General features: G+C 41.4%; 1 protein-coding gene across 2 annotated transcripts in view; it reads right to left on the bottom strand.

Moving 5' to 3' along the window:
* Positions 1-21,945, bottom strand: part of si:dkeyp-23e4.3 (rho GTPase-activating protein 7) — a 103,280-nt gene extending 81,335 nt beyond the window's left edge. For both annotated transcript variants that reach the window (XM_014413631.4, XM_014413632.4), the window contains exon 1: positions 21,725-21,945. In XM_014413631.4, coding sequence (XP_014269117.2) covers positions 21,725-21,845 — 121 coding nt within the window. In that variant the 5' untranslated portion in view covers positions 21,846-21,945. The remainder of the gene's footprint in view (positions 1-21,724) is intronic.
* Positions 21,946-22,418: the final 473 nt, after the last annotated feature.

Raw genomic sequence — 22,418 nt, 5'->3', positions numbered from 1 at the left:
GAAAGTGGAAAGAATAGCAAGAGAACATTTGAAATGTCAAATGACTGACAGCGATAGCACACAGAGAATCATTTTGTGCACATAATGAGCAGAAGTAATGCCACAATGTCTAAGTATCCTTTCAGCCTGAATAAGAAACACAGCCACATTTTTATGCTTTAAGCATGATGCTGAAGCTTTCATCCAAAGACTGAGTCTGGCAGCAGAAAATAGGTTAAAATACATTACTGATGGGCCAGTCAACGATCAACTCCCTAAACACACAGTTTATATATTTGTTTTCAGTATATTAAAGCCCAGTCTGAAATATACTGACAGTAATATGTTTATTGTTTTCATTATTTTGAGTAGAAACTACCAAGACTGAATCATATCTGTTATTAACCTCTGTCTCTCTTCCACAGCATGTCTTTATCCTGTCTTCCTTCTCTCTCCCCAACCGGTCGCAGCAGATGGCCCCGCCCCTCCCTGAGCCTGGTTCTGCCGGAGGTTTCTTCCTGTTAAAAGGGAGTTTTTCCTTCCCACTGTTGCCAAAGTGCTTGCTCATAGGGGGTCATATGATTGTTGGGTTTTTCTCTGTATCTATGAAGCGCCTTGAGGCGACTTTTGTTGTGATTTGGCGCTATATAAATAAAATTGAATTGAACTGAGAATTCAGATGCAAGACTACTGAGGGAGAGCGATCTGACAGTCCACCTGAGAGCTGCCTCATTCTGGCATCTATTTTCCAGTTTGTCAACCTCATGCCCATCTTAAGATGATGGCAGAGGCCACCTGGTGGGAGGCAACCTGTCTCCAACGATCACAGTCTGACTCGGACTGACTGCAACCACCCTCAGACCGTTTGACAGACGCATATATTATATAGCCAACATAGTTTGATCAGTCTGATGAGCATAACCGATGAACACTTAAACGCTGTCCTGCAGCAACCATGGCCCGATTTGTGGAGGAATTTCTGTGTTAAACCTGTGAGCTTCTAGCTCAGGGGTAGGTAACTCCAGGCCTCGAGTGCCGGTGTCCTGCAGGTTTTAGATCCCACCCTGGGTTAACACACCTGAATCAAATGATTAGTTCATTACCAGACCTCTGGAGAACTTCAAGAAATGCTGAGGAGTCATTTAGCCCTTTAAATCAGCTGTGATGGATCATGGACACATCTAAAACCTCCAGGACACCGGCACTCGAGGCCTGGAGTTGCCTACCCCTGTTCTAGCTGGACTCAAATCTAAGTAGTTCATGAATTTCTGCTTAATGTAAAGTACATAAATGTCAACAGATTTCAACAAATGCACAGCAACACGTCTGTGATACAGTTAATTGCCATATTATCACAAACAGAGTGCATGCAACTGCTAACCTGATCACATTACATTGCAGAGTGACGGCAGACTGAATGCATTTTGATTCATCTTGATGAACCAATGTCGGTTTAAAGGCCACAACATTTGAACAGTTGCAAAATTGTAAATGCATTGCACCCTATTGCACTAATTTTGGTCATGCTGTGGTCTCCAACCACTGTTTTCTCTGGTGTGACTGTAGCGTTGCCTCTCTGCCGAATCCCTCATCCTGCAGGTGGAGTCCAACTCCATCACCTTGGTTTGCGTGGTTAAACACCAGCTGCAGTCTAAGGCAGAGGAGTTTAAGACAGTCGGATGGACAGAATTTACATCAAAAACTCAAATATGTGATATTACAGGACAGGGCAGAGCTAACGTTAACCTTTAAGGACAAAATACTTTATTTTGCATCTCAAAGTAATCGAACTTGGCACTTTTAAGGATTAACACAGGAATTATCCGAATGATGAAGATTTACCCTCTGATTTGAATATTAGCATCAAATTGATGACTGACAGTCATTTCAGTAACTGTTTATAGTTTCTGCTGAAGAACTGTGAGACCCACATTGCCATTACGGAGACGTTTTGCAAAGAAAGACATAAAATCTCAAACTGCGTACACACAGACGTAAAGATGTTATAAACCTAAACTCACTAACAAAGATATTGTGGCTATGGTGGATATATGGGATGTAACCCAGTACTTTGCTGTATTTAATGTGGTGCTTTAATCCTTTCAAGCTCTAAGTACTTCTCCATGAACCGGTGAACTTTTTGAATACCTGCAGAAAGCTGCAACTTTTTTTCCAGCCAGTCTGTTTCATTAAAGGCTGAGCTGAGAGTCTGTTGAAATGGACTCGTTTTGTGTTGACTGTTGGGATGCTGGAGAGCTGTGCACCCAGATAAGAAAGATGTGAGCATGTGTACTGTGAAGGAGTTGACGAGATTTTGGTCAGAGTATACTGTCAGAATGACTGAAAGAGATGAAGGTCAGAATCCTCTGTTGGACTCTTTTAATAAAGTACTTTAACGTCACTTCGAGAAGACAAGCACGACCCAGCCATCCACTTTATCTAAGATCACAGTTTCTGTGAATGAAGCAACTTCCAATTTTATTTTTTAAACTCCAGCTTACACACTACCAAACTTTTCTCAGTACCAAAAATGGACCATTTACAGAAGGTTACAGCTTTGATGGGAGATGGTACTTTGGGAGAAAACAGCATCTTGGCCTCAGGAACCTGGGAGAGAGTTGAAGGAGTTCATGCTTGTTCATGAGTGAAGGTAGACAGGAGAAAGGGAGACTGCAGCCTCATCTGCAACAGCGCCAGAAGATGTTAATCCTCAGGTGCTAATTCCAAAACAAAGGTTTGAAATTAGCACTTGATGTTTTCCTGTCTTCACCCAGGGTCAAGAAGCTCTTGGTAGTAATCGAAAGTTCACAAATGCAGGTGGCAGAGAAATGACTTCTCTCCACTGGGACTGTGGACCAACACCTGGGAACAGGGCGAAGAGCTCAGAATAGAGTTGTTGCTCTTTCGAGGTGAAAAAGCTAAACGAGGTAGGTGGGTCATCTGCCACCCGGATGTTTCCCAAAGGATACGCTGGAGCTTTGTGGAGCCCTTAGATTCCCCTCAGGAAGATCTGGAGGGAGTAAAAGCACCTGTGTTTTTCAGCTGCTGCCTTCACACCCCAATCTGGACAAACGGTGGTCGAGATGAAATAAAGACAAAGCTGGACTCGTATATTTAACCTAATATTGGCAAACTCAAAGTCGGCTGCATCCCTGCACATCACCTGATTGCACAGCCAGCACACATTAACTGATGGCTCCTTCTCATCTTACTGGCAAATCTCATTCTGGGTCTACTATTTAAACTTTGCAACCCTCCTCCATCCCAGCTCAGTATGGGATGAGCCTGAGGCTATTTTTTAATTTTTCCAAAACTCCAGGTTCACCTGTAGCTGAAGTTCAAACTGAGCATCAGAATGGGTAACAAAGGTGATTTAAGTGACTTTTAATGTGGCATGGCTGTTGGTGCTAAGACAGCCTGGTCTGAGTATTTCACAAAAAGCTGATCTCCTGGGATTTTCCCACAGAGCCAACCTTGTAGGTATTGTAGAGAATGGTCTGAAGAAGGGAAACTACCCAGAGAGTGGCAGTTCTCTGGGAGAAGATGCCTTCTCATCAGTCAAATGATCACTTGTTACAACCAAGCTATGCAAAGAGCATCTCTGAAAGCACAACCACACTCCTGTCAGCTAAGAACAGGAAACCGAGGCTATAATTTACATGGGCTCACTGAAGCGGGACCGTAGAAGACTGAAAAATGCCTGATGTCCACATTGGCTGCTTCCAGCGGGACAACACCCTATATCTCACAGCTCAAATCTGCTGGTGTCTTGATCATGAAAACAAGTTCACTGTACTGAAATGGCCTCCACAGTCACCAGATCTCAGTCCAACAGAGAACCTTTGGAATTTGGTGTAACAGGGTTTACATCATGGACCAAAATCTCAGAGGAATGTTTCCAGCACCTTGTTGAATCGATGCCATGAACATTTAACTCAGTTCTAAAGGAAAAAAATACTGGTGGCTGCAAGTGCTTCCCTTATTCTGCAAGGAGATACACCCATCAATCCCATTTCGACTTGTTCTTGACTTATTGCATTCACAAGATTTTCAGAAAACTTGACCTCTGACTTTGAGGTTACTAGGATTTGAACTTGTTCAAGATTTTTAGTAGATATACCTCTGGATTCAATTTAAATCTTGTTCTTGGGTTATTCATAAACGCAGGTGTTTATGCTGCCAGCCCACCCGGCTGGGTGACTTTTTTACCCCATCAGCCTTTTATAACTGTTGAGGGGTAAAAAAGGGAAAAGGGGGTCCGAGCCAGTACTAGCAAAGTGTACCAAATACTGTAAAGTGGTAGGTGAGCAAAGTCTCGAGAAAAGAATGAAAAGCATCACAGACTTCAAAATAAAATCAATATCTTACCCACTTGGTCTGACAACATAACCAACAGAGAATTAAGCAAATTCATCCAGCTCCTGTGTTCAAACCCACGTCTTAAAAAGCTGTTGCATAAGAAAAACAGTTTTTCTAAGATTGAAGCGTCTCAGCCAGCAGTGAGTGTGAATGTGCTAACTCGAGCAGAAGAGAAAATGAGGTCCGTCTGGGGACAACACTGTGCGAGGTGACTCGCTCCCATCCGTCTCAGCAGCACAATGCCGCTGTGCTCAATTGTCCCAACCAACCCGCCTGCGCTGTTATCATGCGTCCTCCTTCAAGAAGTAAATAAACAGATTTTTTTCTCCCCCTGGGAAACTGAATGGAAAGTTATTCAGCCACAGATACCCAAATGATGACTGTATCCTGGGAGTTTTCAGAGATATGAAAATGAACATAACACTTAGTCAGGTAGAGGCATTTTCTCAATGTGAAACAACAGCTACAAAAACACAGCATAAAATAACCGAGGCTCACAACCCCAACATTATGTGAATGTGAGAACGATCACGAATCATATCAGGCCTTCAGTAGGAAGCACAACAACATACAGGAGGAATAACAAGAAAAGCTAATCAGCTTACAAAGCCCGAACATCACAGGATGATAAGCTTTGACAGGTGAAATAACAACTTATTGAGTTTTAATTGCCCAGTGGTTTTTTCCATCCAGCTAATTATTGTCTGCGCTTGTTCCGTCTTAATCAACTTCAGTGACTCTGTGGAAAACTTTGAGCTACATTTAACTATGAAAAGTGCTGAGCAGTGTATCGGACGATGTTAGAGGCAGTGACAGCACTTTTAAATGCTTCCAAGGGTTGTCCTTAAGACATGTTATCAATTTATACACCACGGTGAATGCTTAGGTTAGCTAACTGATAGATGTTAATGGTTCCAGCTAGCTTTTACACTGAATTTGTTTTTTTAAAATAACCTAAACTTTAAAAGTCCAAACTGTCTGGAAAGGCCAGCCCCACTGATGTGGTGGGTTTCTGTCAGGCCAAGCACTGCTTACTCAGTGAAATCTAAAAATTAAACCGATCTTCTCTCCTTTCATCTCAAACAGTATTCTGTCACTTAAGCTTCTCTTGTTGCCTGTGCAGACCATCCTCTAAACTTAGTGACATCTTGTGGCCACAGTTGACTATTGTCTCTGGAAGCAGCCTTAACTCCAGTTGGCCCAGAAAGCTACTTCCACTGCTGCCTGACTCACAAGGCTTCGCTACAGTGAGTCCTGCATATGTGATTTGGCAGATTTCTATGGCAGATACCCATCCTGACAAAACCCCAAGAGATTTGTGTCTCCTTCTCAAACCAGGGACCTTTAACTTTTTTGGCACCACTGAAACATTTTTTTTATAATCTCCCATAGATACTGTCATACATGGCTTAAACCCTTTAATTCAGCTGTGATTTTTTTAATTACTGTATTGTAATATGTTTGTTTAAAAAATAAAAAACAGGCGTTAGCTTGTTTTTCAGAGCTCTTTTTTCAGTGGTACATGGTCCTAACTTGAAAGCCACACGGAAAAATATATGATTTTATAGAATATGATTCAATATTTCAATATTCAAAATTGAACAGAATACATGAATAAAACATATCTAAACTGAGCTTATCTTAAACAAATGCAGAAGTAATATTGATCCATTTAATGCTATTTGGTAACATTTTTGGCGAAATAGTTTTTTGGGAAACACTTTCAAATGTTTCACTTATTTTATTCCTTTATGAATGAATAGCTCCATACATTCATCCACCACTGCTCATCGTCAGCTAACAGTAAAATATAAAAATGATGGGAAATATAGAAGTAATAATTTTTTTAGAGTTCTTCAGCCTTAAGGGAGCGCAGAAAAGTGACGATGTTTATGGATAGTGCAGCATAATCGAAATAAAAGGCAGGAAGTGAAATCATGAAAAGGTATATGAACAGTATAGGATGTTACTTTTATTTACAATTATATTGTTATGTTTTCTACCGTTTTGCTATTTTATCGTGTGTTGTTCAGCATAAACACTCAACTTCTGTTATACTTAAATGTGCTGTATAAATAAACTTTACTTCACTAATGCTGAGCTAAAGGCCAAAGTCTTCCGCAAGCCAACATCACAGAACACACAATACACTAATGCACCAGGATTGTGCAAGTTTGTCAGCAGCAAACGGCTCGATATTCACCGATCGAGTTCACCAGCTTTAGAACGAAGGCTGGAGTTAGTGCAAGATTTCCTGGGTTTCTGGTTATTCTAACCTGGATGACATTAAGTTTCCCAGAAATAATAAAAAAAACCTTATTTTTTATGTGAAGCTCTTATAACAAGCTTATAAGTTTGATGGCAAAACAGGGGTTGATACAGTGTTTTCATAGCACCTCCATGACTCTGACTTCAGCGCCACAGAATGACTCTCAAATCCAATAAGACAGAAACTAGATTTTAAGGTTGTGGAATGAGGAGGTGAGTAAAAGCTGCACCGAAACGGGCGAAACTATTGCTGCCACAAGATGAAGAGTCTGTTGTACCTTTAACAAACTCACTCTCTAAGCCACAGGACACCCTGCTGTTCCAGGATAGCAGAATCATTTCAGATAAGCCATTTTCCTCGGCTGTGCCCTGGTTTACTGCCACACCCTGCCTCTCTGAAAATCTGCTGAGAGATGATGAGAAAAGCAGCCATTTTGGGCCTTTCTGTGGCTCTCAGGTGGCCGCCTCCTCCTCGCCTCTCTGCTCTCTTTGGAAACAACTAAAGCACATTTCCTCCAAGATAATAAATCCAACTCAATAAATATTGTGGAATATGGGACTCTGGCTTTTGCTGAAAGCGTATTTTCTTCTTTTCATTCTGCTGTCCTTTCAAAGCTGTGTCCCTCTGCTGCTTTAATACAACCGCAGGTGCTTTACATTGAATTTCATTGTGGCGAGAGATGCAGAGAGCAGCTTTTTTTCCATCTCGTCAAACCCGCCAACTGGCTGCCGGCTCGGTTCTTGGAGGCAAATATTGAGTGGCCTGAAATGTGAAAACATTTATATCAAATTCTAAATAGAAAATATGCCCGGCAAGTGTGCATGCAAGGGGAGGACGCAAAAGGTGTTTGCATTGCCACATCTTTAAGGGGAAAATCCTAAAATAGTGGTACATTAAATAATGCAGTAATTTTAAACAATCCCAGCATTTTTGATCCCTCCTAACTTAACTAGTACAACATCCATCTGATACTTTCAGCACATTAAAGCTCTGTTAAAAACCACAGCAATTTTACAATCACTCCAAGTGTCACGGGTGGGGGCCGGTTTGTGGCATAATTTGCATAGTAGTTTTCTGGTCCGTGTCAGACTTGTTGTTGTTTGGCTTTATCAGTGTTTTATTTGTTCCTGAGTAAATCGGTTTGGCTGAGAGCAAAGTTATAGTTTTCACACAGCTGAATAAACGTCAAACAGCAAACTGATCAAACAGAAGTGTGCGATGGTCGAGAATTTGCTCCAGTGTCCTGTTATATTTTAGGGAGGAGCAGATGGATGAGTTTATTAAACTCCACCAAGACAGCTGGTGACGCAAATCTGAAGGCGAGACCGACCCGATTCACAGCCTCGCACTTCCGGCCTTCTGGGTCTTCGAAGGACCCGACCCACGTAGACCGCGAAGGACGGGTTTTCCGAAGGATGTGGCCTAAGTTTTGGGACACAGCTTATGGGGTTTTCTCTACTGTAGCCGTTAGCTTAGTGGCTAGCTGACTTTCTGTCGTGCCACTTCTGACATTTTCCTTCTAACCAGTTGGATTTTCCACACTTGATGAGGTTCGTGCCTTCCTGCGACGGACCACGTCAGACCAAGGTCAACAGCAAGGGTCGCTGGGAAATCATTGCTGATTGGCCAGGTTACATAATAACAAATGATCTAATTGGCCCACATCTTTATTTAAATCAAAAAGGCGCCCAAACGATTTACATCATAACACATCAAAATTACTTTCCACTGCTCTTTTCTCTAGCCAGGGTGTGATGGCTGCAGTTACAGCCACATATATTGGGTAATATCTGTCAAACATCACAGTGCTACAATAGACTTATACATAACACAACACTTTAAATAAAGGATTTAATTTACAGGGAAATGCAAACTGGTTTGGTTTATAATTAACTTACTTATACGATCACATAAAATACGTGCATAGATTTTAGTTAGTTTTAGTGTATTATTTAATTTTCCTTTGTTTTCTCAGTGGCAGCTGCTCCCAGTCCCTTGGTTGATGAGCTAATAGGTGGGAAAAGGGGCGGAGCAAGGCTACATGGAGACCTGTAAACTGGGTCATACCACAACTCTGGATCATGGGGGGGAAATGGAATTTGTTATGTTAGTTTCAGCTACGTTTTTGTGCATTCTACCCCTTTTTGTGGGCTGTATTTAAGTTTAAGTCTTATTTAGGTAGATCAGTTTGTTTGTTACCAACTTTTGAGTAGAGTTCTGTTACTTTGACCTCTTTTATGGGCCCAAGATTTAGATCTTTAGTATAATTTAACCAAGTTTGTTTTCTGGGTTAAAAAAAAAACCTTTTTTGTTGGACTTTAACCTGTGTCTGACTTTCCTTTCCTTTTCAGTCCAACACAAGCAGTGGTACCTTGGATGTTTGATCTGCTTTCTAGTAATTATCAATCGGTATTAGGACCTTTAAAAGTTTACCAAAACGCACTTTGTTTTCTCCATTCAAAACAACCAGCTGACCATCTTTTCTTGATGTTTAGTCTTGATTGAAAAATAGTTAGATGATGATGGAGACACGAACTGGCCTCTTAACTATGTATGACCCACAAAGCAGTCGATTGGCTTCTCTATTGGCTTGTCAGAATATTTGCTTTAACTTTAACTGTGCTCTATGTTTGATACCTCATGCATTAAAAATATGGTTGCAGTGTTGAGTTTGCAGCAGTACGTGTTATTATGACAGCAGCATTAGAGTGATTTGTCATTTCTGAGAGATAAAGCAAAGCAACAAAAACACTAAAAGGTTGAGCACAGATGGAAGGGAACATTTCATTTAATCTCTCGACACTGAAATCTGTGGCAGGAAAATGGGGAAAATACCAGCTGTGCTACCTCTAGGAATGCTGGTACCACCTTACAGCAGCGCACATTTTAGTCCTTAAAATATCCCAGAAGGAAAGAAACAGGTCACAAGATGTGATGACAGGAGAATTATAGGGTTAGAGAAAACATTTATTTGAAATATTCAGACTACTGGTTCCAAATTGTGGGTTTTCAATTTAATAATTAATCTTAATTTAAAAATCAAATTTTCTGTATGCCATCATGTTTCAGTGTTTAAAAAGCTGGTTAAAGAGGTTTGAGCACTGTAATCATCGAACTTTGAAAACGTGGCTTTTAATGGGAACAGGTTTTTCTTCACGGTGCGGAAACAGAGTGAAGAGTTTTTGATCCTATTGACTGAACTCAAGCTGAAGTTGCGAGAGGCTGCAAACGAGAGAGAATGGTTTTTGATTAAAGGCAGTACACAACATGTCAAGGTCATTGCTATGATGATTTTTAGTTTTTATAAGACTGACATATGAATTCAGGGCAGTAAATATGAACCTTCAAATTCAACCTTGAATCTCTTCATTAGGAGCCAGACTGCAGCCACCTAAAATACTGCGAGGATGTTTTTATTGAGTTTTCTAGCTTCCAGTAGCTCATTCATTTGATTTTTATTAGGTCCTAATAGAAATCAACAGAGTGGTGCATTGCAATCAGACCAGTGCATACTGTTTTCAGGGAAATTACTTAATTTTGGAATTTAACCGCAGTCAAGCTGCTACTTGATGCGAGCGTTGATGGACGTAGCGCATGAAAATTTCATTCCTCTGCATCCAACATGGGCTGAATGTGAATCGGCTCATTGAGCATTTCGATCCAAACCTTTGCAATAAGTAACTAAACCAGGTGGTACGGCGCTTGCTGCCACGCCGAGCCGTCCTCCTCCCTAATGCAGAGCCGAGCGACTGAAAAATCGTCCATCTTTGCTGCTTTTTTGTGTGAAGAGTCAAAAGTAAACTCCCAACTCTTGAATGTCCTGCTTTTTCTTCACCGACTCATCAGTCATTCATTGGACTAACTTAAAGGTTTAAAAACACAAAGCTCTCTGTGATTGGCCCTGAAACCATTAGGTTTAACTCACAGAAGAAGATGCGGTCGATGGCGGTGTTAACAGGCTCCCTGAATAGCTCCGCTAACTCGACCACTTTGTTGCCTCTCCTGACATTTTCTTTTCAGCTTCAAGTAGAAAGTCCATCATTCTCATTCTGAACAGGAAGACCTGCCTCCTCCTTATTCTCATCTTCCCCCACATGAAGATTGCATCTTCATAAATCAAACAATTTCTGATAAAAATGATTCGGAGGGCTTCATACGTTAAAATATTCATGAACTGTGAGGGGAAAATTGCAGATGGGAAACCTATCAGTAAATAAGACAATTTTCAAATATTCTCTTTGTGGATGTTGGAGTCGAGAAACCTGAAATCTGAATCCTTGACTCTTTTATTCCAGCTGGAGTTTTTGTGCCCCCACTGCACATCTGGAAAGGTTTTTTAAGTGTAGCGTAGGCTCCATCTGAATGGCAAAAAGCCCATCGAACACACACAGACACAGCTCGGTACTCTCCAGAGTCCGTCGTATGAATGCAGCCGGAGTGACGGCAAACAGAGGAAAGAGGAGAAGAGCGGAGGCAGCACATGGAGAGGAAAAGAGCAAAGCAGAGCGAGGGAAAGGAAAAAAGACGGAGTGAAGGAAGGCATTGAGGATGAGGTAATACCACTGATGAAACCCAGGCAGCGATGACGACAGACATCCGATGCGTTTATGAAAGCGAACAATCTCAAAGAGATTTCTTTGTCTCTGTGGTGAGCATAGCTCTTCCCTGACACAGCTGCAGCTAAGACTTCTCACCACTTTGACTTCACCCTCATACTCCATGCACCTAACACTGTACACACCAAGCAGCTACCTGAATGCAAAGCATTAGAAATATAAAGCTTATTAAGGATAACATCAAATAAATGGCACTCGTTAAGTCCCTGTGTTTTCCACAACAGGGACATAATGACCCATAATCTGCAGAGAGCGTTGACCTACTACAGCTGCATCCACACAGGGAGTAATTTGCTTCGTTCTCGTCATTTTGAACCTGATAGTCGGTCACAAGTGGAGATTTTGGGCTCTGGTTGCCTAGGCAATGTCATATGTCAATCACTGGTATCCTGCACTCTCACTGGTAGGTGCATAAAAAAATATACATTATGATTGGAGTTTAACAAGGTGCAAACATGAAATTGACATCTTGCCCCACAAATATCAGCGATGTTTGGACAGCTAGCGAAGTCTGGCTACTTGGCATATGCTGGTCTCCTACATGCTAGCTAGCTACACTGCTATAATTAGACTGATATAAACACCTTAGGAGAGGAACTTAAGGTCACAGAAGTTAATGCTGAGGGTCTGAAAATGGACCAAATTCATGCACATCTTCAGCACGATATTAGTTACAAATATGTTGATTACTCACTATGGAAAAGCTTTTAAAAGTCCACAGTGAAGTCTCAGTGAGGTTGTTGGCTGTAGCTACACTGTGGGTTTTTTAAAGTTCATATATGTGTTGCACATGACAAGAGTCAACAAAAAGCTGGAGAGAACAAGAGTCATGGTTGAAAATAAAGGAGACAGAACTGCAGCATGTTGCAGAGCGTCTTATCAAACGTTGAAGACGCTCGGTCAGGCAGATTGTAATAAATCAGGAGTGTCAAGACGCTGATGCCAAAAACCACCTTCAATGTAAATGTGAGACGCTGGCAGCCTCATTCTTTTTGCTTGGTTTCTTAAATGTATCGACAGGTGCGCTAAACCTTAGTGAAGTGGTAGCCCCCCTGGTGGGCTGTGAAGGTACTGCAGGTGGGTTGCAGTAATAACAGAAATTCAGTTTGAAATGAGGATGTGCAGTTGCATTTATATAAATGTATGCATTTATTTTAATATAAACGTGAATTCAGACTGGTAATAGAAGTGGTCAGTTTGTGATGCTGCTCATTACTCTGACCTAAATTTACTGATCTAATACTGATGTTTGCTTCCCCGTGGTGGGTCACACACTGGCCTTAAAACAGCCTACGTTGTTTATAATTTTTGAATAACATTGTTTAAGTTAAATAAACTCTCATTTATGTTGATTAGATGTAGATTTAAGATTAAGTGGGCCGTGTGGAATTTTCTGGTTTTTGTGTGGGTCGCAGCACTCTTGATTTTAAGAATGGCTGCTGTAGATCAAACAGGATGCAAACTGATAAATCATTAAGCTTTTTTTGTCTCTTTTATTTAAAATAATGATTCAGTGTGTGATGCCCCATGGACGATTAACCAAAGAACTGCGTGAACTTAGACAGATGACAACAGCTCCGGGTTGAGCCGGCAGGGCACGGACCTCGTCGAGGGAAAGGACTGATTTGTGTCCACTGTTTTGTGTGTCAGCAGTGCTGCCATGACTGAGCCTTCAAACTGTGGGAGAGTACAGTGTGTTTGTTATTTCTTTGTCTCCTGTGTTTTAAACCCTGCAGTTCGTTCCATCACACACGCTCTTCGTCACGTCCTGCCGCCGCTCAGAGACAGATGATGAAACACACATGCCCTTTTTCTGCAGTCATGCTGCTCCTTTTGCCCCAAAACAGATCCATTTACCACACAAGCTGCAAAAAACAAAACTGTGTGTGTGTGTGTCTGAAAGCTGATTATAAAGAGTGTGTGTCACCCTGTGTGTGTTATCCTCTTATTGTCAAGCCTGCAGAGACATGAAGGGGAAGTTTGTGTTTTGTTTCGGTGTGTGCGTGTCACCCAGGTTCTCACCCCAGTTTCCCCCACTCGGCTGTTTAGTTTGGCCCGTCTCTGATCGCAGAACAAACACCAGCCTTCACATCGATTCCCCCATCACTTTTGGCTCAGAGCCTCGGTGACTCTCTGCTTTCTCATTTTCAGTTTTAATCATCTTTATCCTCAAGAACCACTTCATTATGCAAGGCTATTTAACTGTAAAATCACTGTATAATTTGCTGTCTGTTTATGCAAATGGAGAGCAGAAGCTTCTACGGCTTCATCGGAAAGAAAAAAATGCAAGGACGGAAATTTACGCTTTTTTGTGATTATTTTTTTCTCCATTGGTGGCAAATTGATCCCAAAGCGAGCAAGCCAAAATTAAAAGTACGCTTTGTGGGGAGAATTAGTAATCCATCAAGCATTTCTCATGTCTGTCTTCAAATACTGATTAAGCCGCCCACAGTGAAAACATGGAAATGACGACAAAACCTAAACTCTCAACTGGACCTTTTAGAATTGTCCTTATTTTCTGTCATATACAAATTAAAAAAAACCCAAAACCCCCACCCAAAACAAACATATACAAATAATAAGTCCTCTAAACAGCAGCTTTACACAATTTTTTTTACACCTTTGGATCTCTATGATGTCATAGAGAGCCAAAATTTCACCAAATCTAAAGCAAAGCGTTTTGTGTGGTGCTGTATGTAATTAGGTTTTCTCAAATGATGCGAACATGGCAAATGAGCATTTGTTCAAGTGAAAATATTTCAGCTTTGGCAAAATTTAGGTAAGATGGAAAAAAGGAAGCTTGCTAATTTTGCTTGGCAGGAAAATTAGTCGGACTAACTTAAATTTAATTGACATTGAATTGAATTAAAGTGATTGGTGTGTGGACAGATCTAGTCTATAGGCAGTAGTCAGAACCTCAAATTCGTTAATTTGTGTTGCTGTGCCACCTTTTCCGTGTCCATCATGACAATTTTCACTCTTTATATTTAGTGATTTACAATTTTAAAAGATGAAAAAGTTGAAATTTAGAGGTTGGAGAGGTTGGTGGAGGTGGGAGATATTATTAATCCAAGATATGTTCTCTGGTTAAGTTTAAGTAGTAAAAGCAACTGGATTAGGTTGAGCAAAATATAATGGTTTTGCCTAAAATACAACAGTTACTCATCATGTTCTTTTAATCATAATGTTTGCATAAAATACAGAAGATGAGTTGAATCCACACGATTATAAGAGGTTTTTAAGCACTCAAATTCTCCATGGACATGAATCTGCAGGCACCTGCATTAACCATTAACATCACTAAATGACTAGTTTACAGCGCTCCAACACAAACGAAACATACTGACAAACAAACAAAACCTCTAAACTGACGTGTTGTTAGATAGAAACAATGAGGTTAGCAGCTATATGCTACACTGGGTATCAAACAGCTTATTCACGTTAGCAGATAAGCTAACATTAGCCAGTTCTATCTGGAACCTGTGAAACCAAATGGAAATGTAGCTATTGGAGGATTACTATAAGTGACATCAGCGGGGCAATCAATTCATGAAGGGGTTTGTTTGTTTTACGAAATCAAGTCTAACCCTGAGCCATGTTTCTTTCTGACTTATGCTAGCTAACACTAGAACACCTGCTAATACAAACATTTAGCTATTTAGCTCAAAAGCTGGACAATCTCAAAAGCTTTTTGGCAATTTTCAAATAATTTTATGAATGTTACACACTTTTGTCTGCTCTATAGTGTGGCTAAATTATTGGCAGCTGTCTAGTAAGTGATGAGCATATTTCTCCTGTTTTGGCTTCCCTTCATTGGCTTCCTGTTAAATCCAGAATTGAATTCAAAATCCTGCTCCTCACATACAAGGTCTTAAATAATCAGGCCCCATCTTATCGTAATGACCTTGTAGTACCATATCATCCTATTAGAGCACTTCGCTCTCACACTGCAGGCCTACTTGTTGTTCCTAGAGTATTTAAAAGTAGAATGGGAGGCAGAGCCTTCAGTTTTCAGACCCCTCTTCTGTGGAACCAGCTTCCAGTTTGGATTCGGGAGACAGACACAATCTCTACTTTTAAGATTAGGCTTCAAACTTTCCTTTATGCTAAAGCATATAGTTAGGGCTGGACCAGGTGACCCTGAATCCTCCCTTAGTTATGCTGCAATAGACGTAGGCTGCCGGGGATTCCCATGATGCATTGAGTTTTTCCTTTCCAGTCACCTTTCTCACTCACTATGTATTAATAGACCTCTCTGCATTGAATCATATCTGTTATTAATCTCTGTCTCTCTTCCACAGCATGTCTTTATCCTGTCTTCCTTCTATCACCTCATCTGGTCGCAGCAGATGGCCCCGCCCCTCCTGAGCCTGGTTCTGCCGGAGGTTTCTTCCTGTGAAAAGGGAGTTTTTCCTTCCCACTGTTGCCAAAGTGCTTGCTCATAGGGGGTCATATGATTGTTGGGTTTTTCTCTGTATCTATGAAGCGCCTTGAGGCGACTTTTGTTGTGATTTGGTGCTATATAAATAAAATTGAATTGAATTGAATTGAATTGATGAGTGGAAGTGTCAGTTAGCTAGCTGTTTGTAACATTAAATGACATTACTTTTAAGTATTTTTTGTGAGTAATAATATTTTAATAAACCACCTGTTTGGCAGCAACATTTAATTGTTTCATGTCTATCCTCAGCTGCTCAACAGTTTAAATAAAAAACAAAACAAAAAACAAAACAAACAAAACAAAACGTAGCCAAAACAAACAAACAAAAATAAAATCTAAATGTATTCTTGCTGCCTTTCAAAGGGTTGGTTCAAAGACAGGGACCAGTCAGATTCCATCTTCACTGACTTTAATATCACTAAAGATGGCAGTAAGTTGCTAAGTATCTCAAAATGACAATAATATATGGTTACTCTACAATCAGTTTGAAATCAAATGGGTACATGTTGGAAATTGCATTCACACTGTGACTCACTAATTCACATACATTCTTTACTTTTAGAGTCCAGATGGAGCCCTTACAGATTTGAAACAGAAATTGTGCTTCAGTTGCTGAAGGATGATGATTTATCAGTGCAATGTCATTGGTGCTAAGGAGCCTTGCACTTTTACATTTGGCAACAGTTGAGTTAAGTCCTCTATAGCAAAGAGACACATCGCAGTCTGTGCTCATAGCACACACTGACTCAGAGTCATTGGTCTGTGTTGGCAATCAGGCTGTAGATATTTGTAATGTTTGACAGTCTGTCTGAGAGCGACTGAAGTCAGTCACTATTGTGTCGAGACAGCTGTGAACTAGGTGACCTAATAGAGCAATTGAAAGTTTCCTCTCCTTCTTGATTGAAAGTGGTTGCCAACAGGTTGAGGGTGTTGCACACTCAACCTCTGAACCACCATAAAAAAAAACAAAAAAACGATACAGTCACCAGGCAAACTCAGATTTTCTCTCTCATCACCAGAAGGCTGCCGTCTTATGTTCCTATACCCTGTGACTGAGCCATTACCCAAACTTTTTGTAGCTGCTTTTCTCTCAGCTGTGTGTGAATGTGTGTGCTACAGGGATCTGAACCACAGCATTACATAATCTCTCTCTCAGCCAATCAGTGAGCACAACCCTTCTAACGTCATTTGTTGATCTGATCCAGAAACACACACACACTGATGTAAGTGTACACACAGCTGGAACCAGGTATCTGTTCTCACTAGAAAACCCAAACCAGCTGTCAGAACACACACACACACACACACACACACACACACACACACACACACACACACACACACACACACACACACAGGTGTTAATATGCATCACTAGGATTACTCAACTTTCACGTTTATTTGAAGACCTGCAGGTAGCTCTTGCAGCGTTGTCATTAAAAGCTTCTGAGCTCAGAGACCGGCCTCGTCCTCTGCAGCCTGCTGATCTGTATCATATCGAACTTCCCGCTGTTTGGATCAACACACACCGTTTCATTTCTCCACTTCTTCCAAAATGAGGCCACAGTTACATGTTATGACAGGAGACTGGGGTCAGTGGGAATGTGTGTATATTTCTATCTTGTGTGTTTCTGATTAATGTGGCAGTTCTGTGGCGCCACATTAATGTGGTGTTCAGATTCAGGAAAACTCACACAATATGTGTTTTAGTAGAGGCAAGCTGGTGTTTTATATGTTAATTGTTTCTGATTGTCTCTGATTTTGCACAAAAGTTAGAATTGCACAGTTACGGAGCCCTGCCAGGGACATGGGAGAAAAAAAAAATTAAGATGAACTTTTGCATGATCTCGCAAAATACACTGCATCCTTCGCAGGTCGCATTTGAAAGCTGAGTCGGTGTATCCTTCGTGACCCAACCTATCCCAGAATTCATAGCGCGGCCCAGCCAAGTCATTTCTAACAATGGTGGCAGCTACTTAGTTTCAATCTTATGTTTTCTGGGTCACAAAATAAACGTTGAAGCTATTTTCAGGCGTGAATGTAGCTGTGTAAACTTCAAGTATCTGCTCGGTTTATCAAGACATCACATATTTGTAAAAGTGCTCCGATGTTTTCGGAGACGTCTGTTACCCACCATCTCGAAGCTAACTTTAGGTCGAGGCCCACTACAGCCGGGGGGACGCCGCACTCCCGGCACATCGTGCTTCGACCTCCCGGTCGGCTTCGAGCTGGCGCCCTCTGAAGGATGCGGCCAAAACATTTGCGCAAAAGTTCATCTTAATTTTTTTTCTCCTATGCCCCTTGCGGGGCTCTGTACAAAGTCACAATGAGGACATGTATAAAAAAATCCAATCAGGGCTCCAAAGCACGCCCACATGAAAGTGTTCTTTCCAAATGCTACGGACAAAATTTAAATAACGCTAACAATGGATCAGTTTGAAGAATTTGTGATCCTCAAAAGCATTTCCATTTTTGCTCCTATTGAAAAAAAATCTTTTTGAGCCAGTATGAATATAATCCTGTGAAACCAACATATGAAAACTGTTTCACGGTTTCACTTTTCTACCATTCGCTTTGATAGAAAAGTGTCAGCCTGGTGCTGGTGTGAAAGCTTAGAAAGAAACAGCTGGTACTTTTATTTTGGTGGAGTTTCCTTCTCACAAAGACATCCCTGGGTTACCATTGTTTATAAAATACCATTAAGAAATAATGAAAAGCTACATTTCCTGCTTCCTTCACAGAGCGCAGATCTACATGTTTGATTCAGAAGAGTTTTACAACTGTCTTTTGGCTCTTTCTGACACACAACCTCTGGATAGAATCGAACCAGCAACCCTTTGTTTGTCCAGGTAATGTTTAAACCACTACACTATTGAGAATAATGAGCACCAATGAAAACAGAAACATCCAATAATTATGCAGAAAGCATCAAAATCTCTGTAGGCTATGAGACCAGATAACGAGCTACCAAAATTAGCTGACTCATCAACTTTCTTCTCAGTTTGGCAGCTTAAATTAAATGCTGCGAGTACATAAAGCATACGCGACAGGTCGGAATTAATTAGTATGTGAAAATAACTGCACAACAGCCCAGAAAGAAATGCAAAAATAACCAAAATAGGACAGGAAATGACCAAAAATGAAATGATATACTATCATCAAAGACGAATAACAACAAAAGGCAGAAAATTACTGAAGGATGGAATAAAAATGTCTACAGAAAACACTGCAAACAGATGTCAAATCACCAGCAGGACTCACAAAACACCTGCAAGACAGAGCTGGAGACAAAAAGACACAACTGCGTGAGCTGCTTTGTCTTTTCTGCAGTGTGGAGGTCTTGCCCGGAGGAGCTCGGTTTCATAATCCATCCATATGCTTACAGCAGAAAATATTATTCCATTCTCAACTTCTCACTTTAGCACTGAAAGTCCTTTGAAGCTCTCTTTTTTTTTGCCAGCGCTGGTATTTCACAGCATCCTGCTTTACATTCACATTTACACCTGAGAGTGGAGCACACAGGGCGCAGCAGGTGGAGGCGAAGAGTCACGCTCGGGGGTCACCTTGACATTTTCCCAGCTACTTCAGTGAATTAACCTTTTAGTCACAGGCTCACCTAACAAGCCCACACACAAACGGCCTCCAGGAAAATGAGACCAACCCAGCTTTGGCTCGACCGCGTGATATTTTCTCCGCGGGCTCACGGAGCCATTAAAACCTGCTTTGTGTTAAGCGTGCTGAAATGCTGCCCCTGACCTCTCAGATGGAGAGAGAGCTTTCAAGTTCTCACTGCGGACGCCACGCTGGGATTCCTCGAAAACCGAGAGCTCCGTTTAGCACCCCGAGTATCACCCGGCGAGTTTGCCTCGCAGTGCGAAACAGGCGCGGGAAAACACTCAGCTTCAATGAGACGTGAAACCACAATCAGTCACAGCTGCAGCTCGCATGCTAGTGGCTTCATGGGACTGTCTATGATGGGCAGCAGGAAGCAGCAGCTGACCACCATGTTATGATACGGTCCATGGATTTTATTATTCATAGCTTTTAAAGGCAAAGGTGTAGATTTCATGATGCCAGCATTTAGCACACATGCGTTTGAAAACGATAACCAGCGGGACAATGATGCTTCAGATCTTGGCGTTCTTTAGTCCCAGAAATACACTTCTACCATAATCTGATGCTGATTCAAATTCACCAGCATGCTGGAAATAAAGTGTCAGTTGCTCAAAATTCACAAAATTCACTGGAGTCAGAGCCCCAGAACAACACGTAGTGTGTCTCTGCATGAACCAAACAGAAATAATTGAAATACCTCGATTGAAGACACCAGCAAAGTTACTCGAAGATGAGGAAAAGCCAGAGCAACACCTTAGAAACTAACTTACAATGCCTTCTGTATCATACGTTCTTGCAGCTCTTGATTAAATTTATAGTGTACATATTATCTGTTATTGCAATTTGCAAAACTCGTGCACAATTTTAGTTGAACTTTTCTTTAACGAACCTTGTTTTGTCATCTAGAAAGAGATTTTTCCTGGCTTACGATAACAGATTAGCTGTTCAGCTACAACCGAGGAGTTCTTAGTAGTTTCCAGTTGTAGAGATCACAGCATCCAAACCTGAAGCCAGGGCATCAGGTGAGGAGTGAGATAACGAACCAGCTCAACAGTCTCTTGTTGTTCGTTGTGCACCATGAATTCATCCTCCAATGTGATATCCCGAGTTTTACTCGATTTTTCCTACACAGACAGTCTTCACTCACAGTCTGGACCACTCACCAGATTTGTGTCCCCGCAACGTCATCCTCCAAAATAAAAAACAAGGTAAAGAATCCACGACACAGAAACACATGAGCAAAGGAACCCAACAGGACTTTGCACCCATAAAGACAACATTTGATGAGTCTCGACACCTCAGTTTATATCACCAAAGACGAGTTTGATGAACACAAGAATACTTTTCAGGGTTTTTCCAGCTGCACAAGCAGAGACCACCCTCCCCAACTTCTGATGCAAATCCAGTCACTTTCTATTATCAGCAGGCCTGAAACCACTCAGCTCACAAAAGAGCTTCAAAGACTGCTCCTAGCAGGCTTTCTTTGGGTAAAGAGTGAACAGACTGAGCTAAAAACACCAACTAGTCCAGACAGGTGTATGAGAAGGTGACTGAGTGTGGGATTGGCCAAATGCCAGTCAGGTAATGCTTTCTGATCACATCTCCCATCAAACTGGGTTCTGACTCACTTCAGCACTGCCTCTGTAAATGAAGAGTGTGTGAATCACAACTGCTTCAGAGATGCACTGGAATTTCCAGAAACATCTGCAGATGACTCTGAAAAACGTCTTAGCTTTTGATTTTGTTCCAACAACGATTGTGTAGTTTTTTTTGTCACATAATGATCCAAATGTTGTCACATGGTGATTCGTGGTCTGGACTGATAAAAGCCAGTGCTGCTGACTGTTTAATGACGATGTTGCTGAATTAAGCATAACTTTGCCTAAATAAAACAAAGCCTGGATGTTATGCTTCATTTAGCATCAGTGGAACTTAACTTACTGAACTTCTTCACCACACACTCTTCCACAGAGAGCTGAAACCATCGCCATCGCCTCCTGGAGGCTCCTTTTATACCCACTCATTCTCCTGACTTGTTGCCAGTGAACTTCAGTGAAAAGCAGCATGTTCCACCAGGTGTTTTATGCTTTTAAGCATGAAATTTTCACTCTTTTGTTGCTCCTAATCCAACTTTTTTGAAATGCATTCCTTGCTTTGAATTCAAGATGAGCAGAAAAACAATGACATTGCTAATTTAAAACTTTGCGACTGGACTCTAGGGTTCAGTTGTTTTGCAAACCACTGCATTTTGATTTAATTCACCTTCTGCACAGCATCTCAACTGGAAACAGACGAATGATTTTAACTATACCTCCCTTCCCTAATATCAGTTTCCTTCACCATGCTGAGTTGCACAAAACACTTTCACCAAAACACTTCTGCAACCTTGCATAAACTGCTTTTTTCCAGCTAAATAATCTTCACCCACATCGAATCCCAACTCACCCCACAGCCGCCTCTCCCTCACACCCCTCCAGAAGACATCCCAAGCCTTGTTGGTGGAGTCTTTGACATGCTCGCTGAAAGATCTCCGCAGCTGAGATTTTACCGTCGTGTGCTGAGCCATATTCCACACGTTCGACAGTCACATATTCCCAGTGAGAAACCTGCGTTTCTGGACAGTTTCTAATCCATGCGGGCAGCGTTCACTCTGTCACGGCTCATGCGGAGGGTGTGTTTCACTTAAGAGTTCAGCAAAGTAAGGAAGGAGGAGGAGGTAGAAGAGGAGGCAGGGGGGGCTGACACTTGATGCAAAAAGTCTGCATGCAATTTGTGAAACAGCACAGCCCTTTCCCTCCCTACAGCTCCACACTCAGAAAGTTAAGTGTGTGGGTACATCTATCTTTGTGAGAGCCAAATTCATAAAGTCAGGATGTTTGGGACGGTTCAAAGTTTGGGACAAGCCTTCAAAGGGTGTTTTGAGAGTTAAGAATTTGTTTATGGGGCAAGGGGATGTAATATGTCAGCGAAGATCCTCACAAAAATATCAGTGCAATTTTGAGTGTGTGTGTGTGTGTAGCTGAAAGATAAGCGAATGATTACAGAGTGTCCGTGTGTGTGCGAGGCAGAGCGAGAATGAGAAGTATTTATCTTTTGTGTGTGCGTGCTTGTGTCAGAAATTAAAGGATTTGGCCGGCCT

This window comes from Maylandia zebra, linkage group LG10, assembly GCF_041146795.1.
Source record: "Maylandia zebra isolate NMK-2024a linkage group LG10, Mzebra_GT3a, whole genome shotgun sequence".
In the NCBI taxonomy this organism is placed as follows: Eukaryota; Metazoa; Chordata; class Actinopteri; order Cichliformes; family Cichlidae; genus Maylandia; species Maylandia zebra.
This window is presented reverse-complemented; position numbering and strand designations above follow the sequence as displayed.